The sequence below is a fragment of the Calidris pugnax genome, unplaced genomic scaffold (genome assembly GCF_001431845.1).
Source record: "Calidris pugnax isolate Ruff unplaced genomic scaffold, ASM143184v1 scaffold25, whole genome shotgun sequence".
Lineage (NCBI taxonomy): Eukaryota > Metazoa > Chordata > Aves > Charadriiformes > Scolopacidae > Calidris > Calidris pugnax.
Window position 1 is genome coordinate 7,721,690 of NW_015090805.1, and position 21,881 is coordinate 7,743,570.

General features: G+C 36.9%; 1 protein-coding gene across 5 annotated transcripts in view; it reads right to left on the bottom strand.

Moving 5' to 3' along the window:
- ITSN1 (intersectin 1) overlaps positions 1-21,881 on the bottom strand; it is a 143,802-nt gene that overhangs the window by 99,493 nt on the left and 22,428 nt on the right. For all 5 annotated transcript variants that reach the window (XM_014938096.1, XM_014938097.1, XM_014938098.1 and 2 more), the window contains exons 2-4: positions 11,150-11,209; positions 6,390-6,482; positions 5,030-5,093 (exon numbers count right to left, since the gene is read on the bottom strand). In XM_014938096.1, the coding sequence (XP_014793582.1) occupies positions 5,030-5,093; positions 6,390-6,482; positions 11,150-11,177 (185 nt within the window). In that variant the 5' untranslated portion in view covers positions 11,178-11,209. The remainder of the gene's footprint in view (positions 1-5,029; positions 5,094-6,389; positions 6,483-11,149; positions 11,210-21,881) is intronic.

Consider the following 21,881-nt stretch of genomic DNA (forward strand, 5'->3'; position numbering starts at 1 on the left):
TAGTCATCACCTATAAACAGTGATGTTAGATTTATAAAAGTCTCACTTAAGAGAAATGCATGCTGCAAGGCTTACAAACCCGAAAAATTCAAGAGGCAAAAGATATTTAGAATGTTAGAGTGTCAGAAACTTAATGGCTAAATGTATTTTCTGAAGTGCTCCCTTCTGTGGGTTTCATACTAGGAAGTAAATGAACATACAGTGAATGATTATGAAGGGTAAGAAAGCCTTATTAGAAAATTACAGAGCATTAAGAACAATGGAAACCAGGAGCAAATAATTAGCTTCATTTAATTGATGTTTGCAAGCAGACACCACACCTTCTTGAAGGCAACTGAAGAAAATTCAGAAATATTCAAGGAGGAAAACATGTGTGGGTTTTAATGAAAGTTTACTTCAACACTTTCTTAGCCATTTTTCTGTCAGATGCCCAGTGAAAACAGGCAGTAAAAACCAGGGTTATATAGCTCACTTCAAGCAGTCAGTGGTCCTCCCAAAGGCAACTTGTTCCTCAATATACAGAGAGGTCAGTCAGCTCCACAGTGACCAAGTGGAACCAACAGCTTAATTAAATAGTCACAATGTTCCTTACATCTTTGCATTTAAGCAAATAAATTACTCAAGTTGTATTCATAACAGTCTTACTTGTTCGGCCTAAGTGACTTCTACACCTGCAAATACTTTGATATATAAAATTTAAGCCCTTCCATTACTAAAGCACATGCAGAATCCCTCAACCTGTTATACACATAACCATGAAAATACCACACCGTAGATGACCTTGATTGTCCACGTACATTTACAGAGTGTACTGCTAGAACACAGTAATTCTTTGCATTCTACATGAGAAAGTATTAATTGTCCAGCAATAAGAAACTTCGATGTGCACTAGTCTCGTTGCTTTAATTGAACTCCTATTTACATAACCATCAGTAGCTTTTCATTTAACATCTGACCTTCTGTTCAACTCATTTACTCCAGTCAATGGCTTTGTTATTTAAACTAACAGCACAAATTTCAGTGGGAAAAATTATGTGCACGCTACAGAATTTATACACATTTTTACAGCATGTTAACAAAAATCAGCTTTTGTCTGACAAAATCCTTAGTGCAAAAATAGGACAAATTTTCATTTCTAATTACTGAACCTAGTGTCATGCTGTTAGATTACAGTGCTACTTTTGAATCAACATCACCTTACATGTAGTGAGTGGCTGACAGGAAACACTAGCTAATTTCACTGTTCTGCTTCTAATGAAATTTGGAAGAATGTAGTGCCTTTAAGTGTGTTTCATTTAAGGTCTGGCCGGAACCAATGAAGAGCAGTAAATGGATTAAGCAATGAGTAAATATTTATCATATTTTATAGAACAGGCATGTGTTTATAACAGGGGTTTTCTAATGAGAATAGCTGCAGTGGGCTTCATCACAATATCAGGTCTCCAGTGCTGACAAAATCCTTCCCCTACAGACCTTTTCCTCATCCTTTCTCTCCTCTTTTCTGCAGAATGCAAAGACAACTTGATTATTTTAGCATTTATGATGTGCAGAAACTTAGCATACACCGTTTTTTTTTCTGTAAAATATGCTTATTATTAGCCTACAGAACACCTATCTCCATGAAAATAGCACAGAGTGTTGAAACAAGGAAAACTCCTTGCAGTTCAAAAAATCTGGATTTGTTTAGCTTTACATTCCCATATTAGATTATACAATCCCATATTGCATTATAAAACTCAGCCACAATTAGAGAGGAGAAATTAGGTCTTTAGCATCAGTCACTTAATCAATGTATGTATAGCAAGAGTTACAACTCACAGAATTGCCACCCATAATCTTTCACTCCCACACTTAGACACAAATTTAAGAAAGTTATGAGGGAAGCGTATGTCAGAAATAGGTAAGTCAACAAACGGCTTTAGTCTGTCCTGAAAAAATAAGTAACTCTACACACATGAAAAACAGATGGCATTGATTATTTTAGTTCTCATTTAATTCCAGAGAGACAGGCTACACAGAAGATCTTTTTGAGGCCACCATTCATAAGGGCTTTAAAAGAAAGCCAGATTATTGCCTACTTAAAAACGGTTATCTTCCGAGCCGTTGCAATCTCAATTCAAAGCCTACTTAGAGGCTTCTTAATAGGTTACCAGCTTGGCAGACTCCAAGCCTGCAAAGGGTAGAATAGTAAAGAAGTTGTCATGACAGACCATAATAATTCCACTAATTTCCTCCACTGAGGTCCCAGAGACTTTTTTCTTAAATGGATGATGAGTAGAAGGGATTCAGGGATTCTCCATGCTAAAAACCATGGAGCTACTATTTTTAAGGAATATTAATTCTGGGAAAGTTTTGATTAATAGCAGAAATTAAAATAAGTTATACTCCTTAAAGTCTCATCTTAGAAAACCATTACATCACCTGCAGAATATCCTCAAAGCAGCTCTTGAGGCAGATGACATTTAACTGGTACTTCAGCTCACTAGCTAGCATTTCTTGAAGTTCTCATGAAAGTTTTTTACAATAAAAAACCAGTAACTCAATTTTAATTAAAATGAAAATATAAGACAGTAAAAATCCTTATACTGCTCACTTACACAAACAAAATTCTCTTACTCAGGAGATAATATGTTCAGAAACTCATAGGGATACAGGGCTTGCTTTTCCTGCAGAGAGCTCTGAAAGCAATATGGCCAATTACTCATTAGGCAAATTCCCGCTCCGGTTCCTTTGCCAGTTGTGTTTTTCTATGCAAGAACTTCCACAGCCAACAAAACAGAGGAAACTTTGTATTAGTGAAAGCTTGTCTACATACAGCTGTAGGTAATCCTTTATGAAACAAATGCTAGGCTCCTATCTTGAAGACAGATTAATATGACCAACTGTATTCAAAATTAGCAGACTCATTAAGAATAGGAAAATACTACCAAAACACAACATACATACACATCCATATTTCTAGAATTAAAAAATTAATTTGAAGAGTTTTACAAATTGCTTTAACTAAGAATAATAACTTTCCTCCTTAAAGACTGTTGTACCTCACCTTCTCTCCCTCTAATAATCAAACACTACCTAAAAAAAAAAAATTAAAAAAAATCCATCTATTCAAGAAGTAAGGAATACTGATAGAAAAGAAGTTCTATGCAGCTCCTATCTCTTACAGGGATTCTGGGCTTATTACTCCACAACTGCCCCCTCTATTAAAGTACTCACAGATCTATATCAATGTTAACAGAGATTTAGATAGACAACATTAGAATATTGCTATTAATCCACAAAGCAAAGATGCCACTTTGAGATCTTACCCCTGGGAGCTAAGACAAACAATGACTCACATTTTTCAATGCAGCCTTGAGCATATTGTGACGTCCTTTGCAGGCTGCAAAGGACTTCTTGCCACTAAACAGTCTAACTTCTATTGTTTCAGTGGGACAGCAGTAATCTATGGTAGGTTACAAACAAACATTCACTGAGAGATCAAGAGTTAAATAATTCGAGTTGTGGGAAAAGAAGGGGGTTTTCCTTTTTTTTTTTTTTTTCCTTCCTTTTTTTGTTTTTTGGTCTTCTTAAGAGGTCTTACTACCACTACGTGACTATTTTCCTACTTGGCTATTCTAATTCCAACTATGAATATATATGTCATCTAGATTTTTACTTAAATATTTACTTTTCTTAATTCAGATCTGATCGAAAAAAGAAGAGACAGTGAAAAAGAGATGTCTACATGCTTTTTTATGATTTATAAAGGCAGCATGAATAAGTTTTAGTTCAGCTTTATTTAAAAAAATGTGCAAGTTCAGGTCTTGTCTCTATGACAACTACAGAACTAGTGGAATGATTCTCTCCCTCTCAAGAGGCTGAAAAACTGAATAATTCAGAGAGGAAGAGAATTTTAGTCAGACTATTTACAACTGTTTAGTTTTGTTAACACCTATTTAAAGCTAATGCCTACGGAACATTTTTGGAGAAAGGATGTCTTGTTTAAGACAAAACTTCTTTCCCTGTTTAATTAAGAGGCAAGAGAAGTTCCAAAGGGACATTTGAACTTTCACTGAGTCTTCAGAAAATAAGATAACCAGACCAAATTTGATATTTATAAGATGAAGATAAATTTAGAAGAAAATACGCTATTTATTTAAAAGCCCTATACACCCAGCCACTCTTTTAGGCATGTATATTTCCAAAGCAATTGTTTTTCTTGCAAGAAAGTAATTCTTTTTCTCTAGTCAGAGCAAGATTCAGCCCTTAGAAGTTCTTATTACAACAAGAAGTTTTTATAACTTCAATAAACTCCTCTCTCTTTCAAACAGTAAACAGAGGAAAAGTTAACAGATTTGTGAAAAGTTATCCATCCCCCTGCTGCTCTTTTGCAACCTAGAATGAAAACCACTATTATTTCACTCTCTCTAGCACCAACAAAAATTTTAGTAGTAATATAATTAATGTAAATTATGAATAATCTATGTAAGTTAGCATGTCTGAGTCTGGCATGGTTATATAATTTGGAGCAGCAACAATTGCAATCCTGCAGGAAGAAACTGGCAGATTGTAGAAAAGTCCGTGATTTTGATCTGTCTAAACTCACCAGGGAATAGTAAAAATTTCAGACTTTCAAGCTGTACCTCCAACTACAATAGAAATAGTCTACGCCAGTCTTAATTTTTGTAACAAATTTTGCAAGTCTTGCATAGGCTATCCGTTAGAAAATTTTGAATACTGACTACTGTGGCTTAGCAACTGTATTAGTGCAGTTTTAATAAAGTTGACAGCATTTAGTAACCTGAAAATTGCCAGCTTCAAAAATGCCATTTGTAGAAGGATGCCTACTTCCAATAACTGAACTAGTAACTTAAAAACTCTGCTAAAACATACTCCAAAGCATATTTGTCTTGTTAGACTTCTGGAAAGCACGCTGAACTAAACCGGCGATTTTAAACCCCAGACTGGGAAATACAGTTATTGTCCAAATCTGTACCAGTAAACTTCACATGACTGCAATTTCTCAAATCCCCTCCCATATACTCACCATATCTGTGCTAGTACCGGTTGAGGTAACCCAGATTGAAAAAAAAAGTTTCTAGCTTGATCACCTACAAAATAAATAGGACATCATTTCAGAAAATGCTAAAAATACCTGTAGGAGAAAAGAAGAAATCATGAGTGAAAAATATCTAAAACAGAAGCAACAGTAAACCCATAAATACTTAATGCTACGCATACAAACAGATGATGAGATTTAAACTTATTTTCTCACTTGCAAACCTACCAGATATTTCCAACAAGCACAGATTGTTTAAACCTGCAACAGACTGCACCACATGAAGTCAACTGGGCATACACATTAGGGCAATGGAAACCTCATAGTTCACAGTGTCTCATCTGTGATAATGTTTCTCTTTGCAGGAATCATGTGTCTTGTGAGAAGAAGAAATTTTTTTTCTGCCAGGAAACTATGTAACAAGATAAACTCTAGCTTAGATCTTTTGGAAGTACAATGCCAGTGAACTAGTACAAACTATAGTAAGTGGTCTTTACCCTGATGTGAACCTGATAAGCCACCATTAAAGAAAGGAAGAGAGTATTTCAAAGCCATTTTCCAACTATCAATTAAATGTAAGGATAAGAAGACAATTACAGGGATTAGGTATTTGGAAATGTTGTAGCTTGTAAAGGGAAGTTGTAAACAGACTAGAAATAGCACTAAATATCAAAGAAGGTCCAAAGGGGTAGTATTTTGTACAATATCATGTAACAGGAGCAGAAACAATCAAATTGCATACTTGGAGGCACGCATGGCTCTGATAAGACTCTGCTAAGAATCTGATTCCACATTCTGGAAATCCTCTTGATGGATCAGACAGCAAGAAAGGTAGAACACTTCTATACCTCTCATTTCAATTAAGTATCAGAGTTTAGATAGCACCACACAGCACCACGCAGGCTGCTATGATGATAGTTAACTCCATCTCAGCCAGACTCAGTACAGCGAGTTAATTCACTGAGCACCATTAAAAGCACTATAAATATTATTATGCATCAGGATGATTCCGCATCCTGAATTCTAACTCTACAGTTTCTAAGTATCAGCTGGCTCTACACAACAGAACTGCTTTACAGTTATAAATAATTTTAATCCTTCTTGCAGAAAAATCAAGTGGCATAAACCAGGTATATAGCTGGTAAATGTCAGAAAAAATAGTAGAAAAGATGGGGCTGTGATTCTATTATGTGGCAAGGCATATGAAAAATGGGCTATAAAATGAGTAAGACATGTTCAGTTTTTTAAATTCTTATACCCAAATGTCTCCCAGGCAACTCTGTACATATTTACACTCATTAGTTAAGATTTAATTAAATTAAATTAGAAGTGAAAACTATTTCATTACCAGTGATAAATCCAGATGTTGGTTTCAGACTATGGAACTGTTGATCATGTTTAGCTCTCTCCTCCACAGTAATAGCCCAGATATCCAGGTTGCCTAGTTCAAAAGAAATGGAGAAATTAAACTAAGAAACATTATCTAAAAACTACATTATTTTTATTTCTGAATGTAATTATATCACATCATACTGGACCACTGAAAACAACATACACTTACAAGCTGTTCATCCAAAGTCTATAGTTGAAAGCTCCGTGAATCCTTAAATAGCCACTTATGAATTTACCAGAGCTAAGTGTTACCAACTTAAGTGAATTAGTACTTAGCAGCCATCTTATCTCGCTCATACAAAAATTTAAGTTACAACCAGGCTACTCAAAGTGCAATCAAAACATACAAATGGGCTATTAAAAGACATCATACCAGAGGATATAATGCAGAAAGTTCATAACACTAGATATTTAGGGGGTGGGAGGTCATTTGCCTCCTGGAAGACACACATCTGAAATGCAAGTTCTTTTAACTGAAAAAGTACCCCAAATAACCAGTTATGTACTAAGTGGTTTTGTACTATTATAAGAGAAGAACTCTCCTTACTTGTCTAGGAAAAGTCCATTTCAACCAGATAGTAAACATTTTTCAAGGGCAAAAATAGCACAGGAAAGCGTGCTCTCATTCTGAGAATGAGAAAGCTGAGTAAGAATATATTACACAGACCGGATTCTTCACACCACACATAAATTGGAGATGAATATATAGTCTACGTTGAGATTTACTACCCTTCTACAGTGCCATGCTTCCACAATGTTTTTTCCAGTTCTACCTCCTTTTTTTGCAACAATTCCTCTTTTCTCTCTCCTCTTGCAGACATTCCATTTTCATCCTTCAGACTATTCGTACTCAGAGCTAACATATCTCAATTTCCACTTGAGACCTCCAATGAACTCTCTAAGACTGTGTTTCAGGTTTGTCTCAACAATTTCTAACCAGTAAAAATCATTATTTCAGCATCTGTAGAAGTACATGCACTGGTGCACCTTCCTGTAACTGTAACCTTCCTACTGTATAGGAATTTAATGATATGAAGGCATCTAAGTTAATGGAATCACAGTTTTATTGAAGTAATAAAAAGTTAAAATGCAGACTTGCAGAAAAATAAGGAGGAGATCTAGCATTCACTCTGTCGCAGCACTAAATTCTCAGGAATTAAATTTCAGGTAATAAGGTCTGCAAATAGTTACAAGAAGTAACTATTTGTGGACCTTTCAGACTTCATGCAGGCTGAGGCAGAATGAGATTCAACAGTTATGGAGAACATGAGAATTTCCTGCCTCCTGACTTTCTGCTATTTAAATCTATTTTCATGTGGCAAAATGTACTTCGGAGAGAAAAGGAAGTGGACAAGGGGAAGAAAAAACATTCCTTTAAACAGTAGATTTCATTAATGAAAGAAAAGCTACATTCTTGGTAAAAATTGATTACCCCAGTTTCAGGTAACCTATGTATTTCTAGAAGCAGACAGGTTAATAATATCTAATTCAAAGAAAGGACATTTTAAGATCAGTCCAAAAATCCCAGAATTTTAATGATTAAGTTCACAGAGGCACTGTAAACAGAGTTCATAGCTGTGCTCCCTGTGGGGATGAAACAGGACTCTTCTTGGGATATGAACATCCCAAAGCACAAGAGTTCACGTAAGCAATTATCTCCCCATCTTCTCATGAACAGGCAGAAAGAAATGGTGTTGATTAAGACTTTATGACCAGTATGCAGATTAGACCAACTAGTCTAGGCCAACCAGATGCAGATGAACATCTCCCTGTATTGGAAACACGACAACTCCAGCCTAAGATCCTAAGGCTGGATGTGGTAGCTTACACAGATGAAGAATTTCTTGAATATAAAGTGGGGAGAGAAAAAAAAAAGTACAACAAATCAACATGAAATTTGCAATCATTTGCTCTCTTGCTTTCTCTCTCTCTCTCTCAAAAAAAAAAAAAAAAAAAAAAAAAAAAAAGGAACCAACAAAAAATCCCAAACCCAAAAAACAGCTCTTCCTATCCTTCCACAAAGGCAGCAATAATACCCAAATCTAAAAACTCTTATGGCATGAAGTAACTAAAACTGTATTCTATTAACTATTTTAAAACATATTTTGTTGGTGATTTCTTCTCTGGAGCCCCTGTACTAGAACAAATGCTCGTCATTATTTACTCAATACAGATGGAGATTTGGTTGATATTGAAACAGTATGAACATCAAAAAAGCCAATGTTAAACCAACCAAGCCTAGTAGCCTCTTTGGTCAGAAAATACGAATGACATCTCTGGCATTGCCTTGCTTCCATCTTTTGTTATTTGAGGAAACAATGAGACTTATGGGAGGGCATGAAGCAAGATCTTACTGAACACCAAGACACCATTCATGGCTTCAGATTCTGGATGCCAATGAAGAGGTTGTAGGGCTTTTCAAGATATTTGGATACAAAGGAAGCAGTCACCAAACCACAAAATTGACTCATAAGCAAGATATTCTTGAATGCAGCAGCAAGCCCTCTAACCATCTTTTCTTTTACATAGTTTAGCAATCACTACATCTGCAAAAGTGAAGCAGTGGGCTCTCATAAAAGAAATGGGGATTTTCTTGTCCTGGACAAAGAGACAGAAGGTCGACCATACCACATTCTTCCCAACAATTATAAAAATCCTATCTTTTTTTTTTTTTTCTTAAATTAATTAGTCATCCTTCAAATGAGCAGTGTTCTGGAATATCAATGAGTCACCCCAATTTAAATATTGGGTGCTGTGCTCTGTCCATACTCATTTCCCAAGCTGATTTGAATAATTCTTTAAAAAGAAAGGAAGTGAAATAAAAACAAAAACATCATACATTGGTATTCACAAGCAGAGGAACATCAGATATTGCACATTCGGGGTGAAGGCTCTCCCAAGATGGAGACTGCATAAATCTCCTCTGCATCTTGTTTGGTGATCACAGGCAACAGAAAATGTTGCATTCTTGAAAGGATGATAAATATCCCCATAAAAATTGGAAATTTCTTTACACCATGTGTTTCTTCTTACAACAATCTTTTTGCTGTCATTCTTCTAAGAGGAGGTATGATGCTGTTTGGTAGACTTGGTTCTGGTTCAAGTATGAATATCATAACAAACTTCCCTCACACCACACCAAATTAAAGATACTCCAGAAACTACATTAGCCACATGCTTATTTCAACTTCCTCTTTGCAGAGCAGTCAGATGAGAAAAGTTGTTTGAGAAGAAATAGTGAATTCCTTCCTAAAGCCATGTACTGGAGTTAACAGGATCCTGAACAACAGATGTAAGATCAAATGGTAATAAACAAAGTTGAAAAAAGAAAGCTGCTATCCATCTGTAATGCAATGAGAACTCTCTGAAGATGGCAGAGGAGAATACTTTGAAGACAAGATTTTCAGTAAGGATGTGCGTCCATGTTTAAGTATGAGTGCATGCAAAGCACAGGCATAACTCTAAACAAAAGGAAATACTTCATTCGAAACAAGCAGATTTCTTTCACATCGTGACTTCTTTTAAATTGTGAAAAACATGGTGAAATAAAGCTGTTCACAACTTTTTACATGACCTGAAAGGGTATCCTCCATGAAATTGTCTAGTGAGTTTATTTCATCAAAGCTTTCGGTAGCCAGTTTCACTCCCAAACTGAGAAAGTCTGGGACCAAACAAGATACAATTCCAGAGACCTGGACTTAAAATTAATGCAGTGAATGGCAGCTTCCAATTATGCATTTGTTCTAGCTACCATATGCAAAAAGATGCCTCTGTTGTGTTTTACAGACTTTTTCAGACTGACGGAGATTGCATCCAATCGCATCTAACAAGGACTGGGTTTTGCTAACAACATACTCTGAATAACACGTGTGTTTCCTGAAGTCTCCCACTGAAACACTAACACTAGATTCAAATTTCTAGCTATATCTGATGTTCCTAGCTATATGTTCCTTGCTATATCCAATCCTAAAAACTAGATTTCCATATATATTTATATATATACACACACTTTTTTCTGTGTGTATGAGTGCATACATATTTATGTGTATATATATATATATATGTATACACAAATATACATATACACACAAGAATCTCCAGAGAAAAGCCCTTAACAGATCCAACATTTAAGTGGAACGAAACTAGTTACTTAAGGTCTCAGAACTGAAATTTATCTTCGTAATCTTTTTTCAGATCTGTTGCAAAACTGAGCTTAAAAATGTCTTTTGTGTGAACAGCAAAATTAAAGTCTCTGTTGCACTACCAGGGCCCTTCCCAGATCTTTCGAAAAGACTGAAGTTCAAGATGCCATACCTTTCCCCATTATAAATGGAGAGCTAAAAAAATGCAGCACCTTTGATCTAATCTAAACTGGAATTATGGGACAATAAGGAAAAGAAATTTGAAGTGATAGCATCCAAAGGCACCTGCTGTACTTTTTAGCAATTGAAGCATCCAGGAACCCTCAAAGAAAAAGCATATCCACTTCTTAGCCACAACTCATGCACAATGAGGCTATGCCCTACTACCAGGGGCTGAGTGGCCTGAAATTGGCCCTACAGTTACAAACTGTAGGACAAAACCATTACAAATCAGACAAACTATCATCCCAGAAAGATATACTATCCATAAACACAGAACATATTTGGAAAGCAATAGATTTATGCAGAGTTTTTGCATATAAGAATAGGTAAGAATACACTATAAATAACTTACCCCCAAAAGGTGTTGGAAACTGAGCCATGGTTCTGTCACTTTTAGCTTGTTAATAGATGCCTGAAAAAGAAAAAAAAAAACACAACAGATAATCAAAAAGTTACAGTATCTTCCATTTTCAATATATTTTCTGTGCCACCACATAATTAATTGGTACAGTAAAAATAAAGGCAATAAAGTAGGATCATATAAAAACTGCATGCAAGAACTGTTACTTACAAAAGAACTGTCTCATTTTTTTGCACTCCCCTACGCATCCACAAGTGTGTTTTCATACTAGCAAATAGCTACATTTCAGTTCTGTTTCAAGAATGTTCTCAAAAACAATCTTCATTTATAAATAATTAGTGATGTAGTAAAGAACAAGAGTTAAGTCAGCCGCAACAGACAAGATGTCAGTGACACTGCTCAAGGCTGCATTACTTTACTGGGTTTTAGAGCTCTGCTCCTACTTAAGAGCAAAATTGGCTTTATTTCCAACTGTTGAAAACCTACCACATTATCAGTGATCTGTTTTTTATTCCTGACAGAAAAACTCAAGAAATGCACTGTCTTGCTTAGAGTTCCTTTGTTTTAAACAAATTACATCAAAAAATGAAACTAGATTTCAAGGCTGCTTTACCCCCAAACTAGCCCACAAATGTAATAAGCACATCCGAATGGCCAAAGTGCTAAAGGTAACATTGCAAGCAAAAAATACGTTAGTTGGTGGGAGATACTCTTAAGTTAGCACCGCTTGCTTTTCAAATAAAAGCAATCCACACAGTCTAGAAATTTAATCTTTAAAGAAAAAACGAAAACATTTTTCTTACTCCACACAAAGACTGACATGAACTGCCGGAGCCAAGAGGACAATAGCTAGCAACAGAGCCACAAAACAATGAAAAAGCAGCCTCTTGTCCTACTAGATTCCACTCATGTTTTCCAGGCAACAGGAGAAAAGCAAAAGGAAACAGAATCAGAAGGAGAATAATTTAGACCGCTTGAACAGCAGCAGAAATTTATCAATATCACTAAGAAAAGGCATTAACTTGCATCAACAATTTCCTTTTGTCTGAATTTCTTGTTTGCTCCCCTCCCCATCCCCCTTTCACACTTCCCACATACTCTTCTGGCTTCCAACTTGGGAACCTACTATATATACACTCCACAGATGTCACTGTAGAAAAACCCACAGCACTTTTGTAAGCCAGTCTCGCCATCAGTTGTAATTTAGAGAACTATGAAAAAAATACTGATTTTTTTTTTTCTCATAATTTGGCAGAGCAATGAAGCACGGTATGTGACTCAGAAACCTTCTTCCAAATGCCAGGTAACACAGCCAATACTAATTTCATACACGGCAAGCATTATGTCAAAAGTTTAAAATCACAAGCATACCAATAGAGTGCTTTCAGAATAAGTTATCTTAGCAGTATGGCTTTTCCAAAAGCATTTCTTAAGTGCTAGAAGATCAGCACTTTAATCTTTGCTTATGTTTTCTTATTGTATTGTGCTGCAGGCAATACGTCTATTATGCTTCTATTTTTTAAAACTGCAAGCAAACCCTATGGAAGAAAAAAAAAAAATGAAGAAGGGGAAAAAAAAAAAAAAAAAGTTATCTGAACTTCCACTTCCACACATACACTATTGAATCTTACAGCACAGGAGGTTTTTAAACTCAAGTGTTAAAAAGATAACAGGAGACCAGCAGAGCACAGATTTTCTTCCTATTTCAATTTCCCAGAGTATGCAGAAGGACAGGAAAAGAACTTGGAGCGGTAACAGAAGGACAAGAGAGATGAAAAGGAGAACTAGAGGGTGGGTTGGGGAAGGGGGGTGGCGGTGTTCAGTTTGTTTTGTCGTTTTGGTTTGGCGTTTTTTTGCAAGCTAGGAAAACTTAAATATTGTAAATACTGGGACAGAAGGGCACATAAAAAGATTGCAAGTGTTTAGCCACTTAAGGGAAGATACTCCTCCACAGATTACTAATACTCCAAAGGTATTGGTAGTTTATTCTTCCTTTACCTTGAACACATCAGAGAGAGGGGAGGGAGTGGGAACTCTCAAGACTACCCCTGTGCTGGATGCCAAAGAAAGCATAAAACCATTCTAAAGAGCTTCTGGAGAAAACTAAAAATTAAAAAAAAAAGAAAAAAAGAAAAAAAGAAAAAAGGACTTAGCAGTAAGCAGATTAAATAGTGATGGGTAAAATGGAGAAAAGGAGCAGAAAGCTATGTTTAAATTTGAGAGACCGAAAAACAAAATAAAATGGACTGCAAACAGACATACAATAGGAAGCAGAGAGGGAGAAAGATCAACATACTCCCGTAAGACAGTAGTTTAAATTTGCTGTTTATCGCCAATGTAACATCCAACTTCCATAACCAGAGGTTTCATTTTACATGTCCAAGGTGATACCAGGGGCCCTAACACTACAGGAATTGAACTTTGCAACTGCAGACAGTTGATTCCAACAGCTCAGGGTTTGTTGGAATATATATACTCCATATAAACCATATACAAAAATGATGGTTAAAAGAGAGAAGAAATTTCACAGCTTTCCAATATTGACTTTGTAGTTTATAGTTTAAGTATCAAAGAGCTGGAGAACCTGCCCTCTGAAGAAAGGCTGAAGGAGTTAAGTCTTTTCTCTCAGGAGAAAAGAAGGCTTAGATGGGACCTCATCACAGTAGTCCAGTATTTAAAGGGTGGCTACAAAGAGGACAGAGCCTTACTCTTTACAAGAGCCACATGGAGATGGGACAATGGGTACAAGTTGCACTGGGAGGGGTTTCATCTCAATGTAAGAAATATTTTTTTTTACATTGAGAACAATCAATCATTGGAATAACCTCCCCAAGGAAGTGGTAGAGTGCCAATCAGTGGAGATTTTCAATATGAGGTTGGACAGGGTGCTAGATAATCTCATCTAGGCTCCATCTCCCATGAAAGGTTGGACCAGATGGTCCTTTGAGGTACATTCTGACCTGGGCTGTTCTATGATTCTATTTTTTGGGTTGAAGATCTCTGGGATGGAGACCAGGTATTATTGATCCAAAAAGCATCTGGTATAGTCATTATATTATAAATTTATCTTGTATTTTTAAATTATTGTAATGAAAATACAAGCCCTGACATTCCAATTTGCAATGTTATTTTGAAATATTAACAAGTTGCTATAGATCTGCATTCCTCTTACCCTAATCTCTACCAGTTCCACAACAGCATTAAATCCTCTGCCTTTCTTGTTCCTCCCAACACCCCCAACAAGAACACATAGTGGTCAAAACAAAAATCATGTAGGAATCAAGTGAGCAGAAAGCCGACAGAAAAACAGAATGGGTAAACTGAGCTCACTCTGTACCATTCCCTTCAGGAAAGCAGTAACTTCTCTCTAACTAACTACTGATATTCATGTTTGTAGGAACTTTAGTCTCTCAGCAATTTTTTGAACTCTATCAAATGCAACTGACATTGACCACTGAGTTCAGAAATTATTCAAGTGGGAAGAAGGAGAGACAACAAGGGGAACCACAACTGCACTGTCAGTCAATCGTGGCAAACCACAACTGCACTGTCAGTCAATCACATACACTGTTTCCTTAGAAAGCCAGCCCAAAACTCTTACCATAAGCAAAATTATGCTAGTAATGAACTGTTAAATAATTTACTTTCCACAAGAATCAAAAGATGCAACTTCATACTGCTTTTAGAAAGAACAATATAGAACATTGAGCTACTCACCTTTGCTTGTCCACAAAAAACCATCCCCGCACTGAGATTTGACAAACAAATCCTACATTAAACACTTCCTTCTAACTTAAATCACTTAATCTATAAACAACAAAGAAATAATCATCTAATTTACACCCAATACAAACCACTAAACACCATGATCGTTCACAAATTCTGTACTTCCCAACTCTCCACAAAAGACATACACACCAGCTTTCAGATTCACAGTGTGGTACCCACATCAACCATACTGCACGCCCTCTCCCCACAAAGGTCTCTGTGCAGCACCAGAATGTGTTTATGTTCTCAGGTCAGTGAAAGCAGGGTAATGAACAAATGATGTTCCAGTAGATCAATAATCTGCAAATGCACACAAGGCCCATTATACACATCTGCTCTCCCTAATTCTTCCTGCTCAGGATTATTATATTGTGTTGTTATGAGCAGGCAGAAAGGATGCTGGTTGTGAGCATTTTTTCAGTTTCACTCAACATCTACTGTGTTCAGGGGTTTTAGCTGTCTGTCACCTGGGACATGGAAAGCCCTCAAAGCCTGGGAGTGAGTGTTTCCTCACAAGTGTGGAAGGGGGAGAATGTTATCTCTCAAAAATATCGGAGTTGATAGGACCAGACGAGTCTACATTTTTCAGTCTGAGGACCAATACTATTTCTCAGAGGTAAAGAGATGGGCAATACTTGGAGGTAGGTTCTCAGCACTAATTGTCCTCCACTGTGGCAATCCTGCTAGAATACATACAATCTTCCAATCCATTATCTCCCACAGACTTCAGAGCACAATGAGGCCATCCCCATGCCTGAGAATGGGGGATGATGGAATGTCATACTGGCGCACGGATGTAAAGCGTAGAACAAACATTAGGACCAGGGTATTCAGACAGCCATAATTTTTATATTCTCTACAATTAGAACTTTCACAATCTACACAATTATTTTTATATACACAGAGAATGTTAAAACATACATTTAAAAGGCATAGGTTATTTTATCAGAAAAATTTGCTTAACCCAGCTCTGAGCAAGGGAGACAAGGAAATGCCCAGCCATCTCAGCTGTTAGTGCTCTCTCTTCCATCTTATCCTACTGCAGATAAACCCAAAAACATTTTATTTCCCATTCCTCAACTCCAAATATTTAATCTCTCCTCATAAACCAATATTCTATATAGAAGTAGTACTCGCTTTTATATGAAAAAGAAGTACTCTTTTAACATTCTGCTCCTCTTAAAGTGCTTTCTAGACTAAAATTTATTCATATAAAGGTAAAACAAACATATACAGAGACTAACTTCGTATGTACTTAAGCCCACATCATATCTAAATTTAAGCACTGATGTCTTACCTAAGTTTTTACCTCGACAAAATGATCAAGTTGAAACCAGCTACACTAACAACACTTTTATGCATAAAAGTCAGACGTATGAAAATTCCTTCCACTGTGTATTATATATGGACTTTAACAATGTGGCTCAAAACTTTATTATAGCTTCTATTTAAAGTTATCTGTGCTCTTCTAAGGACATGTTTACATAGAAAACTGCAATAAAGCTATAGGAGATATAAATTAAGAGCAATTTAGCTATTTCAGTGCTATGTGTCTTTATATGGACAAGTTTCACACAAAAAAGATTACATTTTTATTTTCCTTAAAATGCAGCACAGCATTTCAATTCCTAAACAATCATTCACAAGATAATTTGGGCAAACAATTCAAGAATTAATTTCTGAGACAACTTATCAGTCACCTTCCTCCTCCTACAGGAAAAAAAGAAACAAAACCAACCAGATAAAACCCCCACATCCTTCTAAAGAATTCCAAATTATGACAAAATATCCCCAAGCAGGATGTCTTGTGAGAGTATCACAGACTAACAGTAGGTTTTGTTGTTTTCCCATGTTACATGGGAAAGCCTTTATACCAGTATTACTATAATAAAAGGACTCTGATAGTTTCAGCAAAGCCTGGGAATTTTAGATAGATTTTGGAAAACAAAAACAGTTTGAGACATTCATGTAGCTTTGATTCTTGCTCTTCGGAATCAGGTAATTAATATAGTTACCAGTTTCAATGAAACTTTTCAGAGTTTCTGCTCTTTACAGGAATGACTTCTAAGTGTAAAAACCTTAACAGATGTTAAGTTCTACCGTTTCTTGTATTTTTTGACAAAGACCCAAATGATATTAACAAAACTTGTCACTATTGCAAACCCTTTTCAATACCTGTGGCAATGATCAGACTGCTGAGAAGGTCACTTCTGTATTCATGGTATCTATCTTCAGCTATGAGGAAAGGACAACCTGACCACAACGGAAGAAAAATCACTATAAATTGACCAAGCAGGCAACAGGTATAATAGCAAGGCACTCTTCTCCACTCCAAGTCAGAAGACAGCTCAAGAGTCTAACAAATAAAGAACTCCTTACTTTCTAAAAACAGGAAAAATGGAGACATTTATCAACCCAGTGTTGTCATTTATCAACAACTGTGGTGGAAGCCCCAGACTAACAACAAAAATGGTGTTTCAATGTACAACAAATTTACAAGCAGTTAAGGACATTTTCTGGCCATGGTACTGTCACTTTATCTTATTCAGTCACGTAAGCTTTAAGTGTTTCCACAGGAAAGTCCTCCAGAACTACTTCCACAGGAACTACCAGGTTTTTGTCTGTTCTTGCTGAAATACTACATAAGGGACACACTGTTCAAAACACATTTTATTACTTCAAGACCTTCAGGTCAAAGTTCAAGAGGATGGTTATGAAGAACATTCTCAGTGAAATCAGACCTCTACCACGCACAATCCTCAGACAAGTTTAAGATCCAGGCAACAGACTTTTTTGCCATCCAGACAAACAGCCAGCTTGCTGTTTTCCACAATTTGTCTTTCATTAAAACAGTACTGAGTTTCCCAGGCTACACTAACTCTTACGCTTCTGGCTGAAAGTATTTCTAATGTCTTTAACTGACGTCTAAATATTAATATTAATAATTGTTAATTTAACCTGAGCAAGGTGCTCAGAATTATTTCTTCAGAGAGAGTTCAGAGATTAATTCCTTAAAAGCGTAGTCCTTTTCTTCTTCCAGTACACGAGAAGCAATTAGATAATTGGTTATTGGCATTAATATGATCCCTTTTGAAGCAAATGAGAATGACAATCCCCGTTTCAAAGGTGGGGAAACTACGGTAGGAAAGCGTTCTAATTCATGGTAAATGTTAATAGTGTAACTTGGAACAGAAACCTAATTCATTCTGGTTATGAACCATGAGAACATATTTTGCACATGGGTATTACAAGAAGCAGAGAAACTAAAAGGAGAGGAATGAAGCACCTCCCCTACGAAGACAGGCTGAGAGAGCTGGGGTTGGTCATCCTGGAGAAGAGAAGGCTCCAGGGCGACCTCATAGCAGCCTACCAATATCTGAAGGGAGCCTACAGGAGAGCTGGAGAGGGACTCTTTGTCAGCAAGTGTAGTGACAGGACAAGGGGTAATGGTTTTAAATTGTAAATTAGATATTAGGAAGAAATTCTTTACTGTGAGGGTGGTGAAGCGCTGGAACAGGTTGCCCAGAGAAGCTGTAGATGCCTCATCCCTGGAAGTGTTCAAGGCCAGGCTGGATGGGCCTTTTAGCAACCTGCTCTAGCGGAGGTGTCCCTGCCCGTAGCAGGGGGGTTGGAACTAGATGATATTTAAGGTCCCTTCCAACTCTAAACAGTCTATGATTCTATGACAAAGTGATAAGGTTGGAAATAAGAAGTTAAAGAACCGGAGATCTTCCAGTGCCATTACATTTTGCATCTTCATCCACGTAAGAAATGTTGCTGATGACTGTGTATACCCGCAGTACTCAAACAGCTCCCAGGCACTACACTTAAAATATTTCAGGATAGTATAGGCTACATAACTAAAGCAAAAGCCTTTCCCTTAAGCAGGTCCCAGTTTAATCAAATGGAATTAACATTAGGAGGAAAGCAAGCAAAGGCTGTAGTGATAAGATCATTTTGTTGTATAGTCTAGCTAGCACAATTTGAATGACTGTTTCTAATCTTGTACATACACAGGCTGTTTTTAATCTTGACAGCATTTCACCCAGTAATTCCAGTACTGAGTGAACTGTGACTGAGTTACAATATCTTTTTAAAGAGACAAGTAGCTTTCATTTTAAATGATTTAACATGATGAAAAATCCACTTCATCACTCAACTGCTTCCTAAACCCTTATTAAGAATTAAAATAAATATCTTTTTTTATTTTCACTTTAATATTTGTTGACTTGATTCTGAATCATCATACCTTGTAAAGTATGAATTTATTCTTATTTTTTGGAACAAACTTTTAGTAGCTTCTTAGCATTCACAACTTTCATTTTTTCTTTTTAGTTGTCTTTACTTACAGAGGTGTAGTAATAAGCTGCTTTCTTGTTTGTTTGTTTTGGGGGGGAGGAGTGGTCTTAAAAATCTTCATTAACACAGTTGCAATTGGCAAATTCTGACTCCTCACCCTTCAAAACAAGTTCAAAAACTAAAACTGAAACACAAGAATTATGGAGTTAGGTATACATGCCACACCTACAAGACAGCCTTAACAGTAGCCTGGGATTAACTGCAAGAATGATTCAGTAAGGAGGACAAGGAAATGCATGATATCACTGTGAGATATGAAAGTATTGTGTTCTCTCAGACCCTCAAAGTTTATTTCGTTTTGCAAACATGAACTTGAGCAGCGATCTCAACTGCCAGTAAGTAATGGTTTATAGTTATGCTGAATGCTAATAGAATCAGATGGAGCAGACAGGTTCTGGTATTTACATTACTTAAAATGAAGAGAGTCATGCTTTATTTCAGAACTGTTAAACTGGCTGTCTCCATGACTCAAGGGTCACTAAGCAACAGCACTTAGAAGATACACTCAGAACAAAAGAGAAAAGTGGTCAAAGCCACAAAGGCCAGCCTTAGCATAGGCTGAATGCTCTGTAATACATAAATCCTAATTTTATGTTATTTGTATATTAGTATATTATTCTAAGAGTCTAATAGTCACATCACACTATCACACCTTCAACTTAGCCACCCTTAATGTTTTAACTCAAGCTTTTCAGAGAGTAGCACACAGTTGTTTTGAAAGCTCACTGTAGCACTGCATCGCTTCTATTTCACTAGGTATTTTTCCCTTATCAGATTTCTAATCTCTCCAGTCCACATAACAAGTAACCTTGTTTCTTCCTTTACTGCCTCAGCAAGAAGTAGCCCAACTACAGAATAATACGATTACTCTTTGTTGTGGGTTTTTTTGCAGATTAACTCATCCTTATTCGTACATCAACTATCACACCACAACTGCTTCCACCCCGCCTTGGGCCACCTCCTATAGTGAGGTGGACACTGCTGTATTACTTGCAAGTCAAGAAGGTCATGTATATATACCAGAAGGTAGCTGATAAACTTATTTCCCCACTTTCCTACAGATTCCCACTACACAACTCTGCGTGACCTCTCCCATGTTTCTCCATATTGATCCAGCACCATGCCAGTGTTCCTGCCTTCTCAATGCATCATTTTAATCTATCGTTGCTATTTACCCCCACCGCAGCTAAAGCCACCCTAAGTGCAAGGGTGCCTTTTTCATACCCCTGCATGAACTCAGAAGTGATAGCAGGGTGAAGATGGTGGACCTGTCAGCTGTGTTTTCAGTCACAGGAAAAGCAAAGAAATTACAGACGCAGTTTAGGTATGTGTTCCCCCTTTCTGAGTAGGCCAACATAACTGTCTCTAACATTAGACAGATCAAAATCAAATGACTTGTAACCCAGCTTGATGTTCTTAGAGGAATGAGGACAGCAAAAGTGATAAGTCAGATCCAACAAGTCTTTCTTGGGCAGCAGTAGCGGTCTTCTAACCCAAGATTTCATTACTTGTAGGCCTAACCTAATCCCACGTAGTTACACTGTGCAAATCCCCATTCTTGTCTGAACTTGACAGCTACTCGAAATGGGGACAATTTTAAAAAGGAAAAGAAAAAAAAATATCAGATGTTCCAAGTTCCTTCATTTCATGTTCTCCATCTCTGCCCCAAAGTAACAGTTATGCTGAGGGAAGAGTAGGAAGGAAAAAAAAGCCCAGAGTCAGCATAAATCAAGAGAGTTCAGGATCTGTGTGTCCACTCCCTTTCCCCTCCTCAAAACCATAAGATAAAAAGGTCTAGTAGGGCAGAGATAGGATAAAGTTGGTGATACAAGAGAAGGCACAGATGGCTCTGTCCTTTGAACCACTCCGGTATAGGTCAGTTTGTACTCCGTAAGCATCTGCTTTTCTGAAGTCTTAGAGGAAAAGGGATCATCAGTTACATAAATGCAGTGGTATGGCAGAAGCAGTTTGCTATAGCAGATTTGTCAAGCAGATTTTCAAAACAGTGCTTTTATAAGAGGAATTACTCAGCATTTACCAAGTCTTATTAACATCTCAGTAGTTGTGTCAGACCACATCCCTATTGACTGAAGTACCCAACATCTCCCACCCATGTACCTTCTGCTCTGAGTTTCTTCAAAGCTCTGTCTTCCTAACTCTTCTGCATGACTTTAGGAGCACTTTCAGATCCAAGAACAGACACATAGTATGTCACTTAGACAAGTATTCCTGTTATTAACCTTTCTTCTGGTCACACAACCCTTTTGTTCAGACACAGGTTGATAGCAGTCATTCTCTGTGGCCTACTCCTCTACTTTTTTTCTTCTAATTAGTTGTACTGATTTCCTTGAGAACGTCAATTCAAGAACTTTAATCTCAGGGCAAAACTCTCTGAAGGAGACCTCATAAAATATATCAACATTCCTTGAACCTGCCCTGAACACGAATAGCATCCCTAAGGGACAGCTAACCTCCCTGCACTTCACCAAAAGAAAAGACTCCAAAACAATGAAGATGCATGGCAAAAACCCGCTCTTCGGTTTTGTTTTCAAACAGAAATAAAAAGAACTTTTCAAAAAGAAATCACTTATCGGTG